We start from the raw sequence: 21,949 nt of genomic DNA, 5'->3' as shown, positions 1-21,949 counted from the left end.
ATGGGGGTCCCTGGCATATCTTTTCAAATGGGGGTCCGTGGGCTATTGAGTGTCAATGTGGGGGTCCTTGACATGAAAAAGTTTGAGAACCACTGAGCTAACTCACATCATGACACTCCTAAATCCTAAAATGTCTCCTTTTTCTCCTCTCCCTGCAGAGCCATCGTTCAAGTCAGAGATTCACAGCGGCCTCCCGGCACCTCCTCAAATGCCTCTCCCCGAGATTCCTCACCCCTGGCTGGTAAGACCCATCAACTTAACTATGACCTTTGACCCCACAGCACACGTCATGGACACTGGGAAACGTGGTCACCGACCACAAGGCCGATCCTCGACAACACAAAAAGCGCTCAGACGCGACCGAGCGGGTCGCCTGGAGGAAAAAAACCTGGCCCAATAGGAACGGCATAATATTTAGTCTGCGGGGCAAGAAAAGATCATAATGTTTCTCTTAGAAGAGAGAAAGACTCATATAATTTTCTGTCTTTCTTTCACACGTCTTCAGATGTGGTAGAGGAGGATGACGTGCTTCGCGTACATGCGGTCCGATTGGGTTACCGGCGCGCTGACAGCTCGCTATGTATCACAATGGGGCCTGGGGATTTGACTTTTTTTCTATTTTTTTATCATAAAGTCCGTACCAAAACAAAAAAAAAAGATTAAATAACATAATATTATTCCGGTGATGAAGCCGCTCTTACAGTATGACTGCGACCCGGTCAGGGGGGAAATCGCACGAACCCGCAGCTCGGCGGTCCAATGACCCGGCAGGCAGCCTCGGTCATGTGACCGCCAGGGTGGGATGGCGTTACACGGGGTCGAAGCCCGTGTGTGAGTGTGTCGTTTACGACAGTGGTTCCCAAAGTGTGGTCCTTGAGGGGGTTCCAGGTGGTCCCCGGCTAAATGATTGGTAACTCTGAGAGTGTAACAAATGGAACCCATTTGGTTCCATTTGTTACACTCTCAGAGTTTAATGTGCAGAGGCGTTTACTGTGCATGTGATAGAACATCTGCGTCTATGTGTGTGGGTGAGATAGTGTATACACGTGTTTGTGTGTCTGTGCGGGGTGGGGGTATTGTATACACATTTATGTGTGTGTGTGTGTGTGTGTGTGTGTGTGTGTGTGTGTGTGTGTGTGTGTGTGTGTGTGTGTGTGTGTGTGTGTGTGTGTGTGTGTGTGTGTGTGTGTGTGTGTGTGTGTGTGTGTGTGTGTGTGTGTGTGTGTGTGTGTGTGTTTGCGCGTGAGATAGGTGTACACGAGTGTGTGTACATATGCATGCTTGTGCATGTGTGAACATGTGTTTGTGTGATATATGTGTAAGTGTGTGGTGGAGGGGGGTTCCGGGGGATATATGTGTGTGTGGGGTGGGGTGGGGGGTTCCAGTGTGTGTGTGTGTGAGAGAGAGCAGATGGGCGTCTTATGAAAGCCAGGTGTCTCTTGATAGCTCACAAAGCCACAGAAAGCCACAACACCTTGTTCTACCACACACACACACACACACACACACACACACACACACACACACACACACACAAACACAGTCACACACACACACACGCACACACAAACACAGTCACGCACGCACGCACGCACGCACGCACGCACGCACGCACGCACGCACGCACGCACGCACGCACGCACGCACGCACGCACGCACGCACGCACGCACGCACGCACGCACGCACGCACGCACGCACGCACGCACGCACGCACGCACGCACGCACGCACGCACGCACACACACACACACACACACACACACACACACACACACACACACACACACACACACACACACACACACACACACACACACACACACACACACACACACACACACACACACACGCTCGAGGTCTTACAGTGCAGTTTGTAATTAGAAGCAGCCGACAGCCCCAGTCACCTCTGGTCAGCTGTGTGTGTGTGTGTGTGTGTGTGTGTGTGTGTGTGTGTGTGTGTGTGTGTGTGTGTGTGTGTGTGTGTGTGTGTGTGTGTGTGTGTGTGTGTGTGTGTGTGTGTGTGTGTGTGTGTGTGTGTGTGTGTGTGTGTGTGTGTAACAACAGAGTTGTTCCCGGAACGCTGGAGGGAGGAGAAGAGGGAGGGATGTTTTCTTTTTGTCCGTCCATCCCTCCCTCTGTCCCTCCCTGGCTCACTCCTTCACCTACTCCTACTCCTTTCTCTCTCTCTCTCTCTCTCTCTCTCTCTCTCTCTCTCTCTCTCTCTCTCTCTCTCTCTCTCTCTCTCTCTCTGTAAATGACCATTCATCACATTCCACCGCTGACCTCTGGGTACACCGTCAGTTTAACCCTTACAAGGTTAAATTTTTTACACTTCAATTGACATTCAGGAGTTTTGCAAGATGAGAATGTCAGCCCCTCCCCCCCTTTCTCACCCTCTCTCTCTCTCCCTCCCTCACTCTCCCTCACTCCCACCTCTGTCTGTCTGTCTGTCTGTCTGTCTGTCTGTCTGCCTGCCTGCCTGTCTGTCTGTCTGTCTGTCTGTCTGTCTGTCTGTCTGTCTGTCTGTCTGTCTGTGGTGGAAAAAGTACTCATACTTTGTTACAAGTAAAAGTGCAGAATTTTAAATGTACTTGAGTAAACGTGCAAACGTATTGGCATCAAAATATACTTAAAGTACCAAAAGTAGAAGTACTACAATATTTGAAAATAGCCGATCAACAAGCTCACAACGCGTCGCGATGCGACACGTTGTGAGCTTGTAGATCGTCTATTTTCAAATAGCCTATGTATAAAGTAGGGCTAAAGTGGTTAATGTATGTTTCATAATATAATAATTTATATCTGCAAAGTAAGTTTTCAAATAATTGTAGTGGAGTAAAAGTACAATATTTGCCTCTGAGATTTAGTAGAGTAGAAGTAAAAGTATTGGAAATTAGAAAATACTCAAAGTAAAGTACAAATACCTCCACATTTTACGGTAAGTACAGTATTAAGCAAATGTACTTATTCCACCACTGCTGTCTGTCTGTCTGTCTGTCTGTCTGTCTGTCTGTCTGTCTGTCTGTCTGTCTGTCTGTCTGTCTGTCTGTCTGTCTGTCTGTCTGTCTGTCTGTCTGTCTGTCTGTCTGTCTGTCTGTCTGTGCTCTTAGCTGTAAGTTGCATAAATCTCAGCCAGATGGATGTGGAATCAGGGAGGAGGAGTGGAGAAGGAAATGGAAGGAAAGGAAAGTGTTCTGAAGAGAAAGAACAAGAAAGAGAGAGAGAGAGACACACATACCGACACACACGCACGCACACGCACACACACACACACACACACACACACACACCACACACACACACACACACACACACACACACACACACACACACACACACACGTAAACAAAAGGGAGAATCGGGAGGCGTGAACAAGGTTGCGGTCCGGCTGGGAAAGGAGAGAAAGCGGAGAGTTAAAAAACCATGTCAGTATATTTATGCACCACAACGTTGATCACACGTGTGTGACTGTGTGCACGTACATACTGTACATACATACATATGAGCGTTCCCTCCTGTCCTTCTGAATAACACAGTTTGCATTGGAGAGATGTTTCGCCACTTTGAACCTGGGGTCACTATTTTGGGCAAGTCATTATACTGTTCAGGAAATTGTCAAATATAAAAATAAAACATTTTAAAACGGATCTACCAACTGACGTGAATGCGTCATGCTGTGGACTTGTGGATCGGCTATTTTTAACAATTTTGAGTCTAAAGTCTAGTATAAAATAGTAGATTAGAAGTATAAAACAGAGCCCAAGTGGTTCATTTTCCTTTCACATTACTGGAGAAAACGTGACAAATACGTCACACGTTAACGTGTTCCTGTGACTTCGTAGCATTTCACGTTGCCCGGCGCTACGCCGGTCACTCACCTACGTGGCAGTGGTGGAAAAAGTACTCAAATGTTTTACTTAAGTAAAAGTATCAATCCTGCAATGTAGAAGTACTCTGCAATGTAAAAAGTCCGAAATTCAAAATTTACTTGAGTAAAAGTACAAAAGTTTTGGTATCAAAATGTACTTAAAGTACTAAAAGTAAAAGTACTAACATTTTTGAAAATAACAGCTCACAACGCGTCGCGAATGCGACACGTTGTGAGCTTGTAGATCGGCTATTTTCAAATAGCCAAGGTATAAAATAGGGCTGAAGTGGTTAATGTATGTTTTGTAATGTAATAATGTATATCTGCAAAGTAACTAGTAACTAAAGTTTTCAAATTATTGTAGTGAGTAAAAGTACAATATTTGCCTCTGAGATGTAGTGGAGTAGAAGTAAAAGTACTGGAAAATTGGAAATACTCCAGTAAAGTAAAAATACCTCAACATTTTACTTAAGTACAGTACTTGGGTAAATGTAATTTACTTTACACCACTTTACACCACTGCGTAGCAATTAGTGTCAGAACCACGGAAATCACACGAGTGCGACGGGGGAGGGTAGAGAAGGGGGGTGGGGAGCGCACTCGACCGAGGGAAACGCAATAAATAGACGGTTTGCAAGAGCCATTTAAGAGTCAGACAGCGAAGAGAGAGAGAGAGAGAGAGAGAGAGAGAGAGAGAGAGAGAGAGAGAGAGAGGAGAGAGAGAGAGAGAGAGAGAGAGAGAGAGAGAGAGAGAGAGAGAGAGAGAGAGAGAGAGAGAGAGAGAGAGAGAGAGAGAGAGAGAGAGAGAAAATAGGGGAAGGAGGGGCCGGGCCGTGAGGCCCCGCCGCGGTCCGTCTGTGACCCGGTCGCGGCCCAGCGGACAGCCAAACCCGCACACTCTAGTCTGCAGCAGCGCTCAGAGCATTGTGGGTGGAGTCCTTAGATCCCATAGCCTAGAGTTCAGTGGTGTAAGTACATTTACTCAAGTACTGTACTTAAGTACAATTTTGAGGTACTTTTACTTTACTGGAGTATTTCCAATTGTCAATACTTTTACTTCTAATCCACTATATCTCAGAGGCAAATATTGTACTTTTACTCTACAATTATTTGAAAACTTTAGTTACTAGTTACTTTGCAGATATAAATTATTACATTATAAACATACATTAACCACTTTAGCCCTATTTTATAACTAGGCTATTTTAAAATAGCAGATTTACAAGCTCACAAGGTGTCGCATCGCGACGCCTTGTGAGCTTGTAGATCTGCTATTTCCAAAAAAATTGTACTTTTGGTACTTTAACTACATGTTGATAGCAATACTTTTGTACTTTTACTCAAGTAAATTTAGAATTCCGAACTTTTACTTGAACAGAGTACTTGCTCCATTGCAGTATTGATACTTTTACTTAAGTAAAACATTTGAGTACTGCTAGAGATGGATGGTGACGTGTTTGGCCACTTGGTTGCCAGGAGGTAAGAGCTCTAGTTTAATGATATATCCATGGATTACAGTTCTTCAGTGGTCATGACTTTCATGACTTGATCTCTCAGTCATCTGGATTCCACAGAGGCCAGCATGTCTGTGTCTGTCATTGTGTGACTTTAACACTATACTGCTCTGTACCATGTGGCTGGTAAAGACAAATTATACAGTAATAATACATATTTAATGATATATGCAGTGGTGGAAAAAGTACTAAATTGTTTTACTTAAGTACAAGTATCAATACTGCAATGTAGACGAGCAAAAGTCTGGGAATTCAAAACATACTTGCTTACGTACTTACTTACTTTGTACTTCATAAAAGTACAAAAGTATTGGTATCAACATGTACTTAAAGTACCAAGAGTAGAAAGCATTCATTATGCAGAATGTCAAACAAATTTGAAATTTGAAAATAGCAGATCTGCTATTTTCAAATGGCCGAAATGTATATAGGGCTGAAGTGGTTAATGTATGTTTTGTAATAATAATCAAAATCTACAAAGTAACTAGTCAGTAGTCACTAAAGTTTTCAAATAATTGTAGTGGAGCAAAAGTACAACATGTGTCTCTGAGATGTATTGGAGTAAAAGTACAGAAAATTGGAAATACCTCAAACTTGTACTTAAGTACAGTACTTGAGTATATGTACTTTACACCACTGGATATATGATAAAAGATCATTTGAATTGCTAAATTGGTAAGTAAATGTGTGACCTTTGGGTGTGACTTTAGCTGGAAGTGATGTCAAAACGACGAAAATGTGGGAAGAAGCTCCTTTACGACAGAGACGCAAACAAATTCTTTGTTTTCATTTTCAGTTTTCAAGGTCTGACTCCTTCTTGAACCCTCCACACACACACACACGCGCACACACACATGTGCACACACACGTGCACACACGCGCACACACTCGCACAGAGACTAATATGATTAGGAATCAGCCGAGCCGGCAGGATGTCCGTTAATCAGATAGACAAAGATTAGATGATTGGGCCATTTTAGTCCCCAAAGCTCACAGTGGCCTGCTTTGAACCGCCCCGTGGGCTTCCACTTATAGGACAGGGTGTGTGTGTGTGTGTGTGTGTGTGCGTGCGTGCGTGCACGTGCCCAGTTGGCATGTGTGAACTGTGAAGGGGTCAATTAGAAGTCGGTCCCCCCCCAAAAAAGGCACTGGCTCCTCAACCGACATTGTCGTACCCATAATGCATTGCGTGAACACTCAGAGCAGAGACACTGAAAAATAGCAGATCTACAAGCTTGAGCTTGTATATCTGCTATTTTTTAATAGCCAACCAATGTGCTATATATATATATATATATATATATATATATATATATATATATATATATATATATATATATATATATATAGCTAAAATCGACCAAAAATGTTGGATGGATAGATGAGAGGACCGACATGGCGGGACTCTATGGCTTGATTTATACATCATTGCACACTGAAAATAGCAGATTCACAAGGTCACGACGCGCCACACTGCGGCACTTGTAGATCTGCTATTTTCATCGCACGGCCCCCACACGCAACTATAAGTACAACCCAGGCTTAAAGATGGTTGTGTTTATGCATTAGGTCAGAGATTGGCTGAGCTTATGTAGAAAGCGGGTAACCGGCCGCCGTAAGATCTGGAGCCACGGGCCAACACTTTAAAACCCAATAGAATGACTGCAAAGACTGCTGGAGTATTTTTTTTACAAGAAAGCGAGTTTCTTTTGATGGATTTAAAGATTATGTCAACAGATCCGTCTCCTTCTAGTTATAAAACCCAACCAAAGGAAGGCCCCGATATTTAAGCACGTCCTGGGAGACGTTCTCAAAGTGGGGTCCGGGCGAGGACCCCCACCCCCGGGGTCTTTCAGTTGGTTTCCAGGAGGTCCCCAGCTAAATTACTTAATATATCATCAAAACCAGTTCGACAATTTTAACCCTATACGGATTGGCTCTTTGAAAGTAGCCGATCTACTTTTTTTTCCATCTTTTTGAAACATTTTAACCCATTAAGACATGGAACGCATCTGTGTCACTTTAGATTTCTTTGGCTATTCAAAAATAGCAGATATACAAGCTCATAGCGCGGCACTATGAGCTTGTAGATCTGGTATTTTTGAAAAATCTTGTTTTTTTGTTTTTTTTGTTTTTTTAAACTGTTAGGATTTAGAAAACATTCTTAATGGGTTAACAACACAAATATTATATCGTTGCTGTCGGGCAGAAACCTTCTCTCTCCATATTCTAACTTTTTGCTGTTTACAAATGTGATGCTTTGTATGGTCCCGTTAATGTGAACCTTTCAGTAATATTTTTCTTTTAAAAGATGCATCTTACTATACTAAGTTAGAGAACCACTTACGGCCATGTTCCTCACTGTGGTATTTTCACACACAAAGAAACTCTGTCTTCACAATGTTACACTGTCACACAATTGTCGAGGACACCGACTCGTGACCCTGTCATGGGTGTAGAACTGTGTGTGGGTCAACTGTGTGTGTGTGTGTGTGTGTGTGTGTGTGTGTGTGTGTGTGTGTGTGTGTGTGTGTGTGTGTGTGTGTGTGTGTGTGTGTGTGTGTGTGTGTGTGTGTGTGTGTGTGTGTGTGTGTGTGTGTGTTTGCTCGTGTGTAAATGGAGAACCATAAAGAACATCTTGAATAGTGTCTTCTGGATTTTAAAGTGTCACATTTAGTACACACACACACACACACACACACACACACACACACACACACACACACACACACACACACACACACACACACACACACACACACACACACACACACACACACAGTTATATCCTCCACCTTTAGTGGGCTCATAAATCTGCAAATCTGCATGGCAATCTGAGGAAGAACATCATTGTGTGTGAAGTGTTAAAAAACGTTACACACACACACACACACACACACACACAAACACACACACACACACACACACACACTCACACTCACACTCACACTCACACACACACACACACACAGAGAATGACGCCTGGGTCCAATTAAAGACATAATGACCAGCAGACGTGACAGAATCCAACCAAAGTTTCTTCTTTCTGTTCTTTCTCTCTCTCTCTCTTTTCATCCCTCCCTCTCGTTTAGTTGTATCTCTGTTTGTCTGCCCCCCCATCTCTTTCTGCCCCCCGTCCCCCCGTCCCCCCCCTCCTCTCAACACCTCTCTCACTCACTGCAATTTACGTTTTTTTTAGGGTCGGGTGGCTCTTGGCACACGTCCGTCGTCGTGTCAGCAAGAGAGCACAGTTAACCACTTAAGCCCCTCTACATCAGTGGTTCTCAAACTGTTTTTCAAGTCAAGGACCCCCAAATTGATATGTATTTGGCCGCGGACCCCCACCCTGTCTGATTTTTTTTTTGCCATGGACCTTCAGAAGAGAAGATTTATGTAAAAAAACTAAAGTATCAAAAATAGCCCAACATATAAATGGATAAAGTGGTCAAAATTATTGTGAAGCTATATTAACCAGTTTAGCTAGGGGTCCCCGGACCCCAACTTTGAGAACCAATGCTCTTACACACTCCGTCGTACATGCCGAATTAGCATAAAATAGCCGATCTGCAAGCTCTATCCGCGACAACGCGTCGTAGAGCTGGTAGCTTGTAGAACGCGGCTCCGGTTCCGCACGTCGTCGCCGGACGTCGTATAGGCTATACACAACGTCCAGCCGCCGAGAGAGAACGGGACGGGGGAGAAGAACGCGGATCTGGTCGCGGGGACACAGAGGGCCCTGGGGGGGGGGGGGGGGGGGGGGGGCAGACACCGACGATACACACACGAAAATGACTTCCATCTGTGTTGACGTTGGGAGAGAACGGGGCTTCCCTCCCCCCCCGTCCCCGTCCCGTCCCACCTTCTCTCTCTCTCTCTTCCATTGTTTCAACCTCCTCCGCCCACCAAAGACCCTCCCCTCCCTCCCTCCCCTTAACCACTTAAAACCCCATATGGTTTGACCCACCGGAGTCCCTCAGGGCTCTATGCTAGGGTAGTATGTTTTTCCTGTTTTCGTGTTATTGTGGGGAAAGCTTTGGCTGAAGATAGCAGATCGGCAAGCTCACAACGCGTTGCAACGCAACGCGTTGTGAGCTTGCCGATCTGCTATTTTCAGCAAAAGCCTTCACTCGACTACACACATTGGAGATCGACTGTTCCCTGAATCCACTGTGCTGTTGTTCATGCGTGTCTGAGGAGACCGCCATCTCCTCACTTCCACAGCCCATGAACCGCACTAGTCGGGGGGGGGCCACGCATGTTGGTCATGTCATGTCTATAACAAGAAAATATCAGATCTACAAGCTCTATTACGCGCCACACCGCAACGCGTTGTGAGCCTGCAGATTGGCTATTTTCGAAATTTTTGGACGGGACATTTCAATGGGACATTCTTGAAGCATGCCGTTAGTTCATGCAGGGCACATATACGAGCCTCAGCTGTAATCAGCAATAAATGGTTAAAACAAGTAATCTTTTTTTCCCTAAAATTTGGAGTAACCAATCATTTTTTACCCCCTTTTTCTCCAGAATGTAGTAGTTATGCCAAATAATTCCTCCATTGTGTGTTGACACTGCTGTTGTATTCTACTGACTCACCTTGCCGTGAGGAGCCCCCCCCCCGGGAGGACGTAGAGCCTTCGTCCTACTCCTCCCGCCCGACACTCCCTACTGACAGGTGCCGCCCCCAGCCCGAGTACATGCATTGACCAATATCACCGTCCCCGCCCCGGCTTCCCTCCCCCGAACACGGGCCAATTGTGTTCGCATAGACGCTCGACAAAGCCGGATGTAGGCTACTACGGTGGATTTGAACTATAAATGGTTAAATCTACTTAGTTATGACGTGAGTGTTCCTGACTGAAGAGTATTTTTACATCGGGTATACTTGAAGTACAGTAAAGCGTTTCAACAGTGTAGCTGTCACCCAGCCTAATTCAGCTCAGAGAGAGTAGTTATATGATGCATCGCAACAGCATGGTGTCGCCGAGCTCCCTTCGTGCAGCATGCACGCGCTCCTGGAACAGCCTCTGGGGCTCAATCCGGGGGCCTATTAATATGATTTACATGAGATTTGCATGACATCGGGGCAACATGCGTTGCCAATTTTGCGGTGGAAATCGATGACCCAATTGGCTTTTTTTTGTTGTTGTTATGCGGCGCTGACGAATCCACTCGTTTCTGTTCTCCTCCTCCACTGGGGGCTTTCCCCCATGCTTTGCTTGCTCGGCGGTTTGTGAGCGATGACATCACCTCCGTCGTGACATCACCAACTTTTTTTTTGTCTGGAAATGTTTAATTTTATTTCTTCTCCCTGCCTTTTTCTTTTTTTTTCCTCTCTCGGTCACTGTGGCAACCCAAAAAACACAGGCTTCAGGTTTTTTGTAGCTTCATCACAGCTTTGTCCTGTTTTAACCCATTAAGACCGGCAACGCATAGATTTAGATTTAGATTATTTTGGCTATTCGATCTTGTAGATCTGCTTTTGATTTTTTTGCCAATCTTTAAATATGTATATATTTTTAAAGCGAACATTTGTAACTCAAATCTTTGCCTCTTGGGGTCCCTGGAACAACACATTTTGAGATGGGGGTCCGCGGCCAAATTCATATCATTTTGGAGGTTCTTGACATGAAAAAATGTGAGAACCGCTGATATAGCAACATATGTTTTTTCCAAAAACTGTTAGGATTTAGAAGACATTTTGTAGAATCGGCCTCATGTAATGGGTTAAAGACTGAACCCCAGCATTCATTATTCTGGGTATAGATGCCACCTGGGAAACAGAAGGTCCCAGGTTCGATTCCTGGCCCCCGGCAATGTGTCATGGTGTCACTGAGCAAGAAGACACTTGTATGAGCTCAAGTCTGAACCCCCCCCCCCCGCGCTCAAGTCTGACCACTGGAGCAGCAATCAGCTGGGTGAGGATATGAAAACAAATTAAATTATTATTAACAAGTCTAAATTATTATTATTTTGGGCCAAAGAAAATTGCACGACGTGTCGCAAGCTTGTAGATTTTTGTAGACGGGAAAAAAAAAGATGTCCAAGTACAGAGCCAACTCGGGTCCAGTTTACCAAGTATAGAGGGTTTAAGTGTTTTAAAACGTGAGCGTTTTCTGGTCGAGCGAGGGTGACGCTTATTAAAAAAGCGGCCACGTGACTGTGGTCAAAGCCGTGTAAATAAAAAGTCCCTCTTTTGAAAAAGTGGAGCACTGATGGAAAACCTATTTTGTCTCTTTTTCTCTCTGTCCCGAGCGCTTTTGAAGACTTTCTTCTTTCTTCTTCCTTTATTTATTTTTTTAACAATGCCAAGCCGGATTTTATTTTCTTCACTAGATCATTGGTTCTCAAAGTGGGGTCTGGGGACCCCCAGGGGTTCCCTGGGGGGGGGGGGGGGGTTTCCAGCAAAAGTAGTTAATGTAGCATCACAATCATTTTAATTACCTTATCCATTTATATGTTGGCTATTTTAGATTTTTTGGGGGGATAATATGTGAAAAGGTTTGAGAAGCACTGCACTATAGGTGATGAGATGGAAGTGGGTAAATAAATAATAATAATAATAAAGGGTGTCTGCAAGCGGCCAGTGAGTTGAATGGACTCTAAAAGGCCTCAACTGAATCACCATTTATTCCAGGTAGTTAGTGTGGTTGCCCAGAATGGGCAACCAGACTATAGTACTCTACTGACTTTATAGATAAACTTTATTTCAGGCTGCTACTCCTCACACAGTTTTTTTTTCCCAATTTCGTGCCATATGTCAAAATGACCGGCTTCATCGGGAATCGTGCGCTTGTACTTTGCTAAGAGATTGGTTACATAGTTTTATTGATATTGATTTATTAGTGCATTAAATGTCCCCATCCACTTTAATGGGAAAATGAAAAAAATAAAATTCAAGTATTTTTTTCTCAAAACCCGTAAGCGCTAGAGTTACAAGACTTTAAGGGGAGGTTTATAATATTGTTTGAAATTATTGAAATAAAAAGTATATCATTGGGCCTCATGGTGGCGCTATAACAGCCCCCTTTACGTTTTGGCCTATAACTCTTGAACCGTAGGTCGTAGAATAGAAATATTTTTCCCCCTAGATTCCTTGGGTCATGACTTAACTCCCCATATAGGCCACGCCCATTTGCGTCAGGATAGATTTTCCGCCATTTTGAATTTTCTTCAAAACACACTTTTAGCTCCTCCTCCCACATATTTTGGTCAAATTTCACAAAAATCGGTACACATGATCTCTGGACCCATGCGATAATCTGGAGCGAAACAGAATTTTGATAGTCCATACCGTTCGTCCGTAAATGGCTTCCAAAGTTAGAGGGAGGGGCCCGTTTTACCATAAAGGCCACAAATCACGAACGAAATGTCCAGTCAATCCCAAATTTGAATCACATGTCAAGGGTGGTTTACTCAACAAATCCCCAAAAGCATTTCCACTTTGATCCATAGGGGGCGCCACAACTGCGCAAAACGTAACCGTTGGATGCAAAAACCTTATGTTGGGGGGATCAATCCTCTCAAAATGAAACGCAAGTGATCTCAGGAGTTATGTGACAATGTAATTGGCGCAAATATTACACCAGTCGGCCTTATGGTGGCGCTATAACAGCCCACTCTACGTTTTGGCCTATAACTCTTGAACTGTAGGTCGTAAATCAAAATTTATTTTTCCCTGGATTCCTTGGGTCACGACGCATCTCCCCATATAGGCCACGCCCATTTGCGTCTGGATAGATTTTTTTATATTGATTTATTCGTGCATTAAATTTCCCCATCCACTTTAATGGGAATTGCAAAAACTCCCATTCAAGTATTTTTTTCTCGGAAACCATAAGGGCTACAGTTACATGACTTGGAGAGGAGGTTAATAGTTTATTGCAAAATTATTTAAAAAAAATCACACCAGTCGGCCACATGGTGGCGCTATAACAGCCCACTTTACCTTTTGGCCTATAACTCTTGAACCGTAGGTCGTAGAATAGAAATCTTTTTCCCCCTAGATTTCTTGGGTCATGACTTAACTCCCCATATAGGCCACGCCCATTTGCGTCAGGATAGATTTTCCGCCATTTTGAATTTTCTTCAAAACACACTTTTAGCTCCTCCTCCCACATATTTTGGTCAAATTTCACAAAAATCGGTACACATGATCTCTGGACCCATGCGATAATCTGGAGCGAAACAGAATTTTGATAGTCCATACCGTTCGTCCGTAAATGGCTTCCAAAGTTAGAGGGAGGGGCCCGTTTTACCATAAAGGCCACAAATCACGAACGAAATGTCCAGTCAATCCCAAATTTGAATCACATGTCAAGGGTGGTTTACTCAACAAATCCCCAAAAGCATTTCCACTTTGATCCATAGGGGGCGCCACAACTGCGCAAAACGTAACCGTTGGATGCAAAAACCTTATGTTGGGGGGATCAATCCTCTCAAAATGAAACGCAAGTGATCTCAGGAGTTATGTGACAATGTAATTGGCGCAAATATTACACCAGTCGGCCTTATGGTGGCGCTATAACAGCCCACTCTACGTTTTGGCCTATAACTCTTGAACTGTAGGTCGTAAAATCAAAATTTATTTTTCCCTGGATTCCTTGGGTCACGACGCATCTCCCCATATAGGCCACGCCCATTTGCGTCTGGATAGATTTTTTTATATTGATTTATTCGTGCATAAAATTTCCCCATCCACTTTAATGGGAATTGCAAAAACTCCCATTCAAGTATTTTTTTCTCGGAAACCATAAGGGCTACAGTTACATGACTTGGAGAGGAGGTTAATAGTTTATTGCAAAATTATTTTAAAAAAATCACACCAGTCGGCCACATGGTGGCGCTATAACAGCCCACTTTACCTTTTGGCCTATAACTCTTGAACCGTATGTCGTAAAATCAAAATTTATTTTTCCCTAGATTCCTTCCAAATTTCACAAAAATCGGTACACATGATCTCTGGACCCATGCGATAAACGTCTCCAAGCTGAATTTTGATAGTCCTTACGGTTCGTCCTTAAATGGCTTCCAAAGTTAGCGGGAGGGGCCCGTTTTACAAAAAAGGCCAAAAATCACAAACGAAACCTCCAGTCAATCCCAAATTTCAATCACATGTCAAGGGTGGTTTACTCAACGGATCCCCAAAAGCATTTCCACTTTGATCCATAGGGGTGCGCCACAAATGCGCAAAACGTAACCGTTTAATGCAAAAACATTATTTCGGGGTGGATCGATCCTCTCAAAATGAAACGCAAGTGATCTCATGAGAGACGTGACAATGTAATTGGCGCAGCCTCCGACGGTATTCCTCCCAGCGTATTCCTCGAGTCCCGGCGGCCGCAGCCCACGACCGGCGACGGCGCAACCACACTTTGCAATTGCCCTGAATTGCGACGCGTCTAGTTGCCACTGTTTCTGCCTGTCTGTGTGACAAGGAGTGTGAGTGTGTGTGTGTGTGTGTGTGTGTGTGTGTGTGTGTGTGTGTGTGTGTGTGTGTGTGTGTGTGTGTGTGTGTGTGTGTGTGTGTGTGTGTGTGTGTGTGTGTGTGTGTGTGTGTGTGTGTGTGTGTGTGTGTGTGTGTGTGTGCGTGCGTGCGTGCGTGCGTGCGTGCGCCGATCTGCATTGTCTTTTGTACGAGTGTATTTGTGAAGTACGGTTTACATCCGTTTCTTAGTCCCTGTGTGCCTTTGTGTGTCTATGTGTGTCTCTGCACGTGCGTGCGAGTGAGTGTGTCTATGCGTGTATGTTTCTATGCATGTGTTTGTGTTCCTATATTTGCCCAGTGACAGCTTGTCATCCAGTACAATAGCCCCTGTTCCCATTACTAGACACATCCCTTTCCAAAAAAAGCAGGGCCCCTCACACACACACACACACACACACACACACACACACACACACACACACACATACACACACACACACACACACACACACACCACACAAACACACACACACTCTCTTGCGGACCAAGCCAAGGACCACCGGCCCCTATAGCGGGCTCTCCCTCCCTCCGGCCCTCCACATTTACACCTTATTGTGAGGTGAGAGAAACGGAGGAAATGGTTGGCGGGAGGAGGGGTGGGGGTCTCTGGAAACCGACAGATTAGCCTTCCGCACCCCTCTATTTCCCCTCGTCTGTCTCTCCACACTCGCTTTATCCAAACTCAGCAGGCATAGTGGAGTGGAGCGGCAAATCCACTCGGGCAAATCTTATATATATATTTAAAGCGATGTTGTAACTCAAATCTTTGCTTCTGGGGGGGGGGGGGGGGATCGGCGAGCCAAATACATATCATTTTGGGGGTCCTTGACATGAAAAAAGTTTGAGAACCACTGATATAGATATGTTAAAAAAAACTTGTAAGAATTTAGAAGACATTTGTGAAGATTTGCACACACAGAAAAAAAAAGCAGATCTACAAGCTCAACTCGGTGCCGCGCTATGAGCTTGAATATCTGCTATTTTTGAATAGCCATAGAAATCTTGAAATGACACAGATGCGTTCCCGGATTGATTGATTGAATTGGGTTAGTCCCCCAACGTTCTCTTGAGACGGAAGGAAGGGAGTTCCTAGTTTCACTACACTGTCTCTCTGCAGTCTATATGTTATGTGATTACCTCGCTTATTGTAAGTCCATCTGGATAAGAGCGTCTGCTAAATTGTTACATAATCGCTTAATCGCAATTATCATCCTGTCTGTCCCCGTCTGTTTGTCCCCAAAATGTCTTCTGCCCGGTTCTCCTCAGTGGCTGGAGCAATTGATCTGCATTTGCACACAGCCATTGACCATTACCATGTGCACGGAACAGCGAAGCCCGTTTTTTCACTTTCCCCGAATGTCAGCTGTTTATTAGCATTTTTGTGTTTGCTGGATCCCGGGTTGCCAAATCATGTGCGTGCAACAAGTGTCGGTGTTGCCACATCCGTGAAACAAGCGGACCATCCGTGAAACAAGCGGACCATGACGCACTTTGGGTGCTCATATCCCCCGACGGGTATGGTCTAGTTTGAGATAATCTCAATTATGTCTGCATAATTGTCCCAAATTTTTTTGCAGAAATAGCTGATCTACAAGCTTACTTATCTGACAATATGTACAGTGTCTTGAGACAACTTTTTGTGATTTGCCACTAACACCAATTGCATCCAACTGAACTGGGTGGATTCCAATTAGAATTTGAGCTTACGTAGCAGATGATGTTATCTAGAGAGACAAACAAAGCGCTAGATCAGAGTGAAACGGCACGATACCAAGTCAGACAAACGACGGGGGGATAAACGGTCATGTAAATAGAGTGCAAATAAAATCGGTTATTAAGTGCTACAAAGAAACCAGGATGGCAGCCAGCTCAACATGAAACCCAGGTGGGACAGGAGGACAGAACAGTAGCAGATGGGAGTCATATAACTGGAGGCCTTACGGCGAGACCATCTGAGGACAAAAGCAAAGGCCTGGTCCGTGTGTGCCAGCGCAGGTCAGCCCCCTCCCCTGAGGCTGATGGGTAGAGCTATTACACCCCCCCCCCCACACACACCCCAGCCCCCACTGTTTTTTATCTTTTGCTACAGTCTGGCATTCATTTATAACTCATTCACATGGCTTTACCTTACCCTGACCTTAAACCCTGTAACTACTGTGTGTGTGTGTGTGTGTGTGTGTGTGTGTGTGTGTGTGTGTGTGTGTGTGTGTGTGTGTGTGTGTGTGTGTGTGTGCGTGTGTGCGTGTGCGTGCGTGTGCGCGCGCGTGTGTGTGTGTGTGTGTGTGTGTGCGGGCGCTTGTATTACCATGCCAAATGTCCCCACGAATATAATAGAATTTGACAATTAGACATTGTGAAGAGGACAATTTTCCTGGCCCTCAGAAGATGAATGGTTGGTTTATAGTGAAACAAAAAAGAAAACCTGCTTAGTTAAGGTAGCTCGATCTCCACCAACAAGACTACAGATTCCTGCAGACTGGCAGTCAGAGGTGGAAGAAGTACTCCCAATGTTTTACTTAAGGGAGTAGTTCACCCAAAAAAGTACTTATCTTCTGTCAATTACACACCCCATGAAGCATTGAATTCATGGAGATGTATTAGTTTTTGTCGCATTCCTAAGCCAATAATTTGATGACCTGGCGGAAAGATGCTAGTGACACACAAAGGAGACTCTTTTGAGTCTCACACCGGAGAGACCGCCAGTCATCATGTTATTGATCGCTTAGGAATGCGACAAAAACAAAAGAAATCTCCATGAATTCAAGGCTTCATGGGGTGTGTGATTGATCGAAAATAAGATTTTTTTTGGGGTGAACTATTCCTTTTAAGTAAAAGTATCAATACTGCAATGTAGAAATACTGCCTGTTTGTCTGCCTGTCCTGGACCTCACAGCCCGGCCCGGGCTCAGTGCGACCTCTCTGCCCTCCAGTGTCAGACAGGCCAGTCCAGCCCTCCTCGCTGGCCCCCACAGTGTCAGACAGGCAGTGGTGGAAAAAGTACTCAAATGTTTTACTTAAGTAAAAGCATCAATACTGCGAAGTACTCTGTTACAAGTCCGGAATTCAAAATTAACTTGAGTAAAAGTACAAAAGTATTGGTATCAAAATGTATTTAAAGTACCAAAAGTAAAAGTACAAAAAATGTTTGAAAATAGCAGATCTACAAGCTCACAACACGTCGCATCGCGACGTGTTGTGTTGTTGTGTTGTTATTTACAAATAGCCTACGTGAAAAATATGGCTAAAGTGGTTAATGTATGTTTTATAATGTAATAATTTATACCTGCAAAGTAACTAGTAACTAAAGTTTTCAAATAATTGTAGTGGAGTACAAGTACAACATTTGCCTCTCAAAATTGTACTTAAAGTACAGTACTTGAGTAAATGTACTTAGTTACTTCACGCCACTGCAGACAGGAACAGTCCAGCCTCCAGCCCAGCCCTCCTACGCAGAGGGCCAGAATCTTGACTTGCTTTGCAACGCCAACTCTGGCTCTGAAGCTGATGCTGCCCCGGCTTGCTTCCGAGACGCTCCAAAGACGAGCACCACCTCCCACACCATGAGAGCGTCCAAAACCGAGGTCAAGAGCTCCCTTAAAAAAAACAAAAAACACTCCCTTAACCCTTTAAGACCTGAGGCGATTCTTAAAAATGTTTTCTAAATCCTAACAACAATCTAAAAAAAATGGCACTCGGTGTCGCGCTATGAGCTTGTATATCTGCTATTTTTGAACAGCCAAATAAATCTAAAGTGACACAGATGTGTTCCAGGTATTAATGCATATTATCCGACCTTGGAATCTGCACCGAGGGCAGTGGTGGAATAAGTGTTTTTTTACTTATGTAAAAGTATCGAGTATCGAGTGTAGAAATACTCTGTTTTGGTGTTCAAAATGTACTTGAGTAAAAGTGCAAAAGTATTCGCATCTAAATATACTTAAAGTACCGTAAGTAAAAGTAGCCTTTATGCAGAATGTCCCATTTCACAAGTTTCAAATGTATACATACATGTATACATGCAAGCTCACAACGCGTCACATAGCGATGCGTTGTGAGCTTGTAGATCGTCTATTTTCAAATAGCCAAAGTTTAAATAGGGCGGAAGTGGTTAATGTATGTCTTGTAATAGTAATCAAAATCTACAAAGTAACTATAGTAACTAACTAATGTTTTCTAATAATTGTAGTAGAGTAAAAAGTACAATATTTGCGTCTGAGATGTAGTGGAGTAGAAGTAAAATTATTGCAATTTGGACATACTCCAGTAAAGTAAAAGTACCTCACAATTGTACTTAAGTATAGTACTTTAGTAAATGTACTTAGTTACTTTCCACCACTGACTACAAGTGAAAAATGCCCTGTCAAGTTTGCACTATACGGGAGTACATGCTCAAATACTTAAGTCTTCAAAAGCACAAACTAAAAAGTGCATTTTGTTTTTAATATCAATGCATTGCTGTATTGAAACTTAGTCATTTTGCAGAACAATTAAAAGCTTTTCCAGAAATGTTTGATATTCGAAATGTGGCTTTAAAGTGGTTCATTCGTAAAGTACTCTTTCCCCTTCGTAGTCAAAAGTACAATGTCTTGTCTTTGAAGTGTAGAGGAGTGAAAGTATCAAAACAATTCAAATACTCAAGTAAAGTACAGAATTTTTTTTTTTTTTTTTTACTTAAGTTCAAGTTAATGTACTTTTGTTATTGTCCACCACTTGACCAGAGGCAGGGAGGGTTCACGAGCGCCGGAGAGCGGTGGCGTTTTGGACCGGCGCACACGCCTGCATACAGACGGACGGACGGACAGACAGACACGGACACAAACCGGTTCCTGTGAGATGTGTGGAGCAGATGCGAGCGGGGGCAGAGAGCTGCTCAGCTGCACATCGCTGTGATTACAGGCTGTTTGTTTATGGAACGGCGGCTGAGGGCGGAATGTGGAACGGCCCACAATGCCGCTCTTTGCGGAGCAGCGGAGCGGCGCGCTCTCCTCTAATTGATCTGGACACATCATCATCATCATCGAACCCATTTGAAATGCACAAGCTGCTGGCGGGGATGCTGGAGGGAATGCATGCGCAACGTCTCTCATTTGCATTGCATTGTGTGTGTGTGTTTGTGCAGTGGTGGAAAGTAACTAAGTACATTTACTCAAGTACTGTACTTAAGTACAATTTTGAGGTACTTTTACTTTACTGGAGTATTTCCAATTTGCAATACTTTTACTTCTACTCCACTACATCTCAGAGACAAATATTGTATATCTGCTATTCTCAAAAGAGTTTTATACATTTTACACATTTTAAAACTTCTGAAATCGGACCTTATGCATAATGAGTACTTTTACTTTTCGGTACTTTAAGTACATTGTGATACCAATACTTTTGTACTTTTACTCAAGTACATTTTTAATACCTTACTTTTACTTGTAACAGAGTATTTTCACATTGCAGTATTGATACTTTTACTTAAGTAAAAAAAAAAAGTACTTTTCCCACCATTGTGTGTGTATGTGCATGTGCATGTGCGTGTGCGTGTGCTGTGCGCGTGCGTGTGTGTGTATTACTGTACTTGCAAGGGCTCAAATGTCCCCACAAGTATGGTAGAATTTGAGAGACGGACATTGTTGAGGACCATTGTCCTCGTCCTCACAGGACAAACACGAGTCATCGCATAGCAGAGCAGTGGGATCACATGACATGTCTATTCTCTATTCCTAGGGGGGTCCTCAGGGTTACTGCAGGGTTACTACAAGGGGGGGCCGCCAAATCTGTGTGTGATAGGATCAACGCAACAACAACGCACACGCACACACACACACATCTGTCTCTCGTCTCTCTCCAAAACGTTTTGTTAGTTTGTGTCGCTTTGAATCGGCCTGAGTCACCTTTTCCGTTCGCTTTTCCTTTTTCTGTTGTTTTGCTGTTGGCCTCATTGTCTTATTGTTTCAGTCGTTCCTGTAGCTTCGTCTCGTTCACCCTTAGTCTCTATCTCTCTCTTTCTCTCTCTCTCTCTCTCTCTCTCTCTCTCTATATATATATATATATATATATACAGTATCGTCTCTGTCGGGTGGAAAGGAAACCTCATATGTCCAAAACAGTTACTTTTCAGGATTCAAATTCAAAAACAGCGAAAGTAGCAGATCTACAAGCTCGAAACGCGTCGCTTCGCGCCGCGTTTCGAGCTTGTTGATCTGCTACTTTCGCTGTTTTTGTGTGATGCTGTAGTATGATCAAGTAGGGCCGCTAATGGCCTGGACCGCTGGCGTAGCGGTCCGGGCACTTACGCTCCAAAGTAGCCTGACAGTGCGTCGTGGGTTCGAGTCCCGATCCCGACTGCCTTTGCTGCATGTCACTCCCCATCTCTCTCTCTCCATTTCCTGTCAACCTACTATCCTGTCAATAATAATTAAAAAATGGCATATTAAAAAAAAAAGTTATTTACGAAACAAAACAAAAAGTTGGATTATGGAGACGAGAGGTTTCTGCCCGACAAATAGAGACCTCTCTCTCGCTCTCTCTCTCTCTCTCTCTCTCTCTCTCTCTCTCTCTCTCTCTCTCTCTCTCTCTCTCTCTCTCTCTCTCTCTCTCTCTCTCCTCCAGTGAGGATTGTGAAGGAGGAAGAGGGGGAAGGCGAGGCGGTGGTTTTTTAGAAGTGTAGCGGAGGGCTCTCCGCTCCCTGTGCCAAGAAATGATTTCACCACCACCCCTCCACCCCTCCGTCCCTCCCTCCCTCCCCAGCAGTCTCTCCCTCTCTCCCTCCCTCCCTCCCTCCTGAGGATACGTGATAAGGCTCTGCCTGGGTCTCTCTGGACCCCCTCTCCGCCAAACTTGACTTATAGATGGAAAAGAAAAGGATTCAGGGGAGGGAGGGAGGGAGAGAGAGAGGGATGAGGTGTAGGGGTGAATGTATGGATGGGAGAGAGGGAGGGAGAGAGAGGGGGAGGACGGGAGGGAGGGTAAAGAGACAGATGACAGGGGGGGGGGGGGGCGGGGTTTGGGGGAGAAAGATGGTGGAGGATGATAAAAGAGGGAGATGGAGTGTGAGAGAAAGCCAGGAGAGAACGTGAAAGGAGTCGGACA

At 44.3% G+C, this 21,949-nt stretch overlaps 1 protein-coding gene across 1 annotated transcript in view; it reads left to right on the top strand.

Moving 5' to 3' along the window:
* Nucleotides 1-21,949, top strand: part of pde5ab (phosphodiesterase 5A, cGMP-specific, b) — an 88,157-nt gene that overhangs the window by 36,925 nt on the left and 29,283 nt on the right. Inside the window, 3 exon segments of the mRNA XM_080451804.1 lie at nucleotides 159-241; nucleotides 18,283-18,450; nucleotides 19,716-19,947. Of these exon segments, the coding sequence (XP_080307930.1) occupies nucleotides 159-241; nucleotides 18,283-18,450; nucleotides 19,716-19,947 (483 nt within the window).

This window comes from Gymnoscopelus braueri, assembly GCF_963280865.1.
Source record: "Gymnoscopelus braueri genome assembly, chromosome: 15".
NCBI lineage: Eukaryota > Metazoa > Chordata > Actinopteri > Myctophiformes > Myctophidae > Gymnoscopelus > Gymnoscopelus braueri.
Note: the sequence above shows the minus strand (reverse complement) of the source record. Positions and strands in the feature narration are given on the sequence as shown.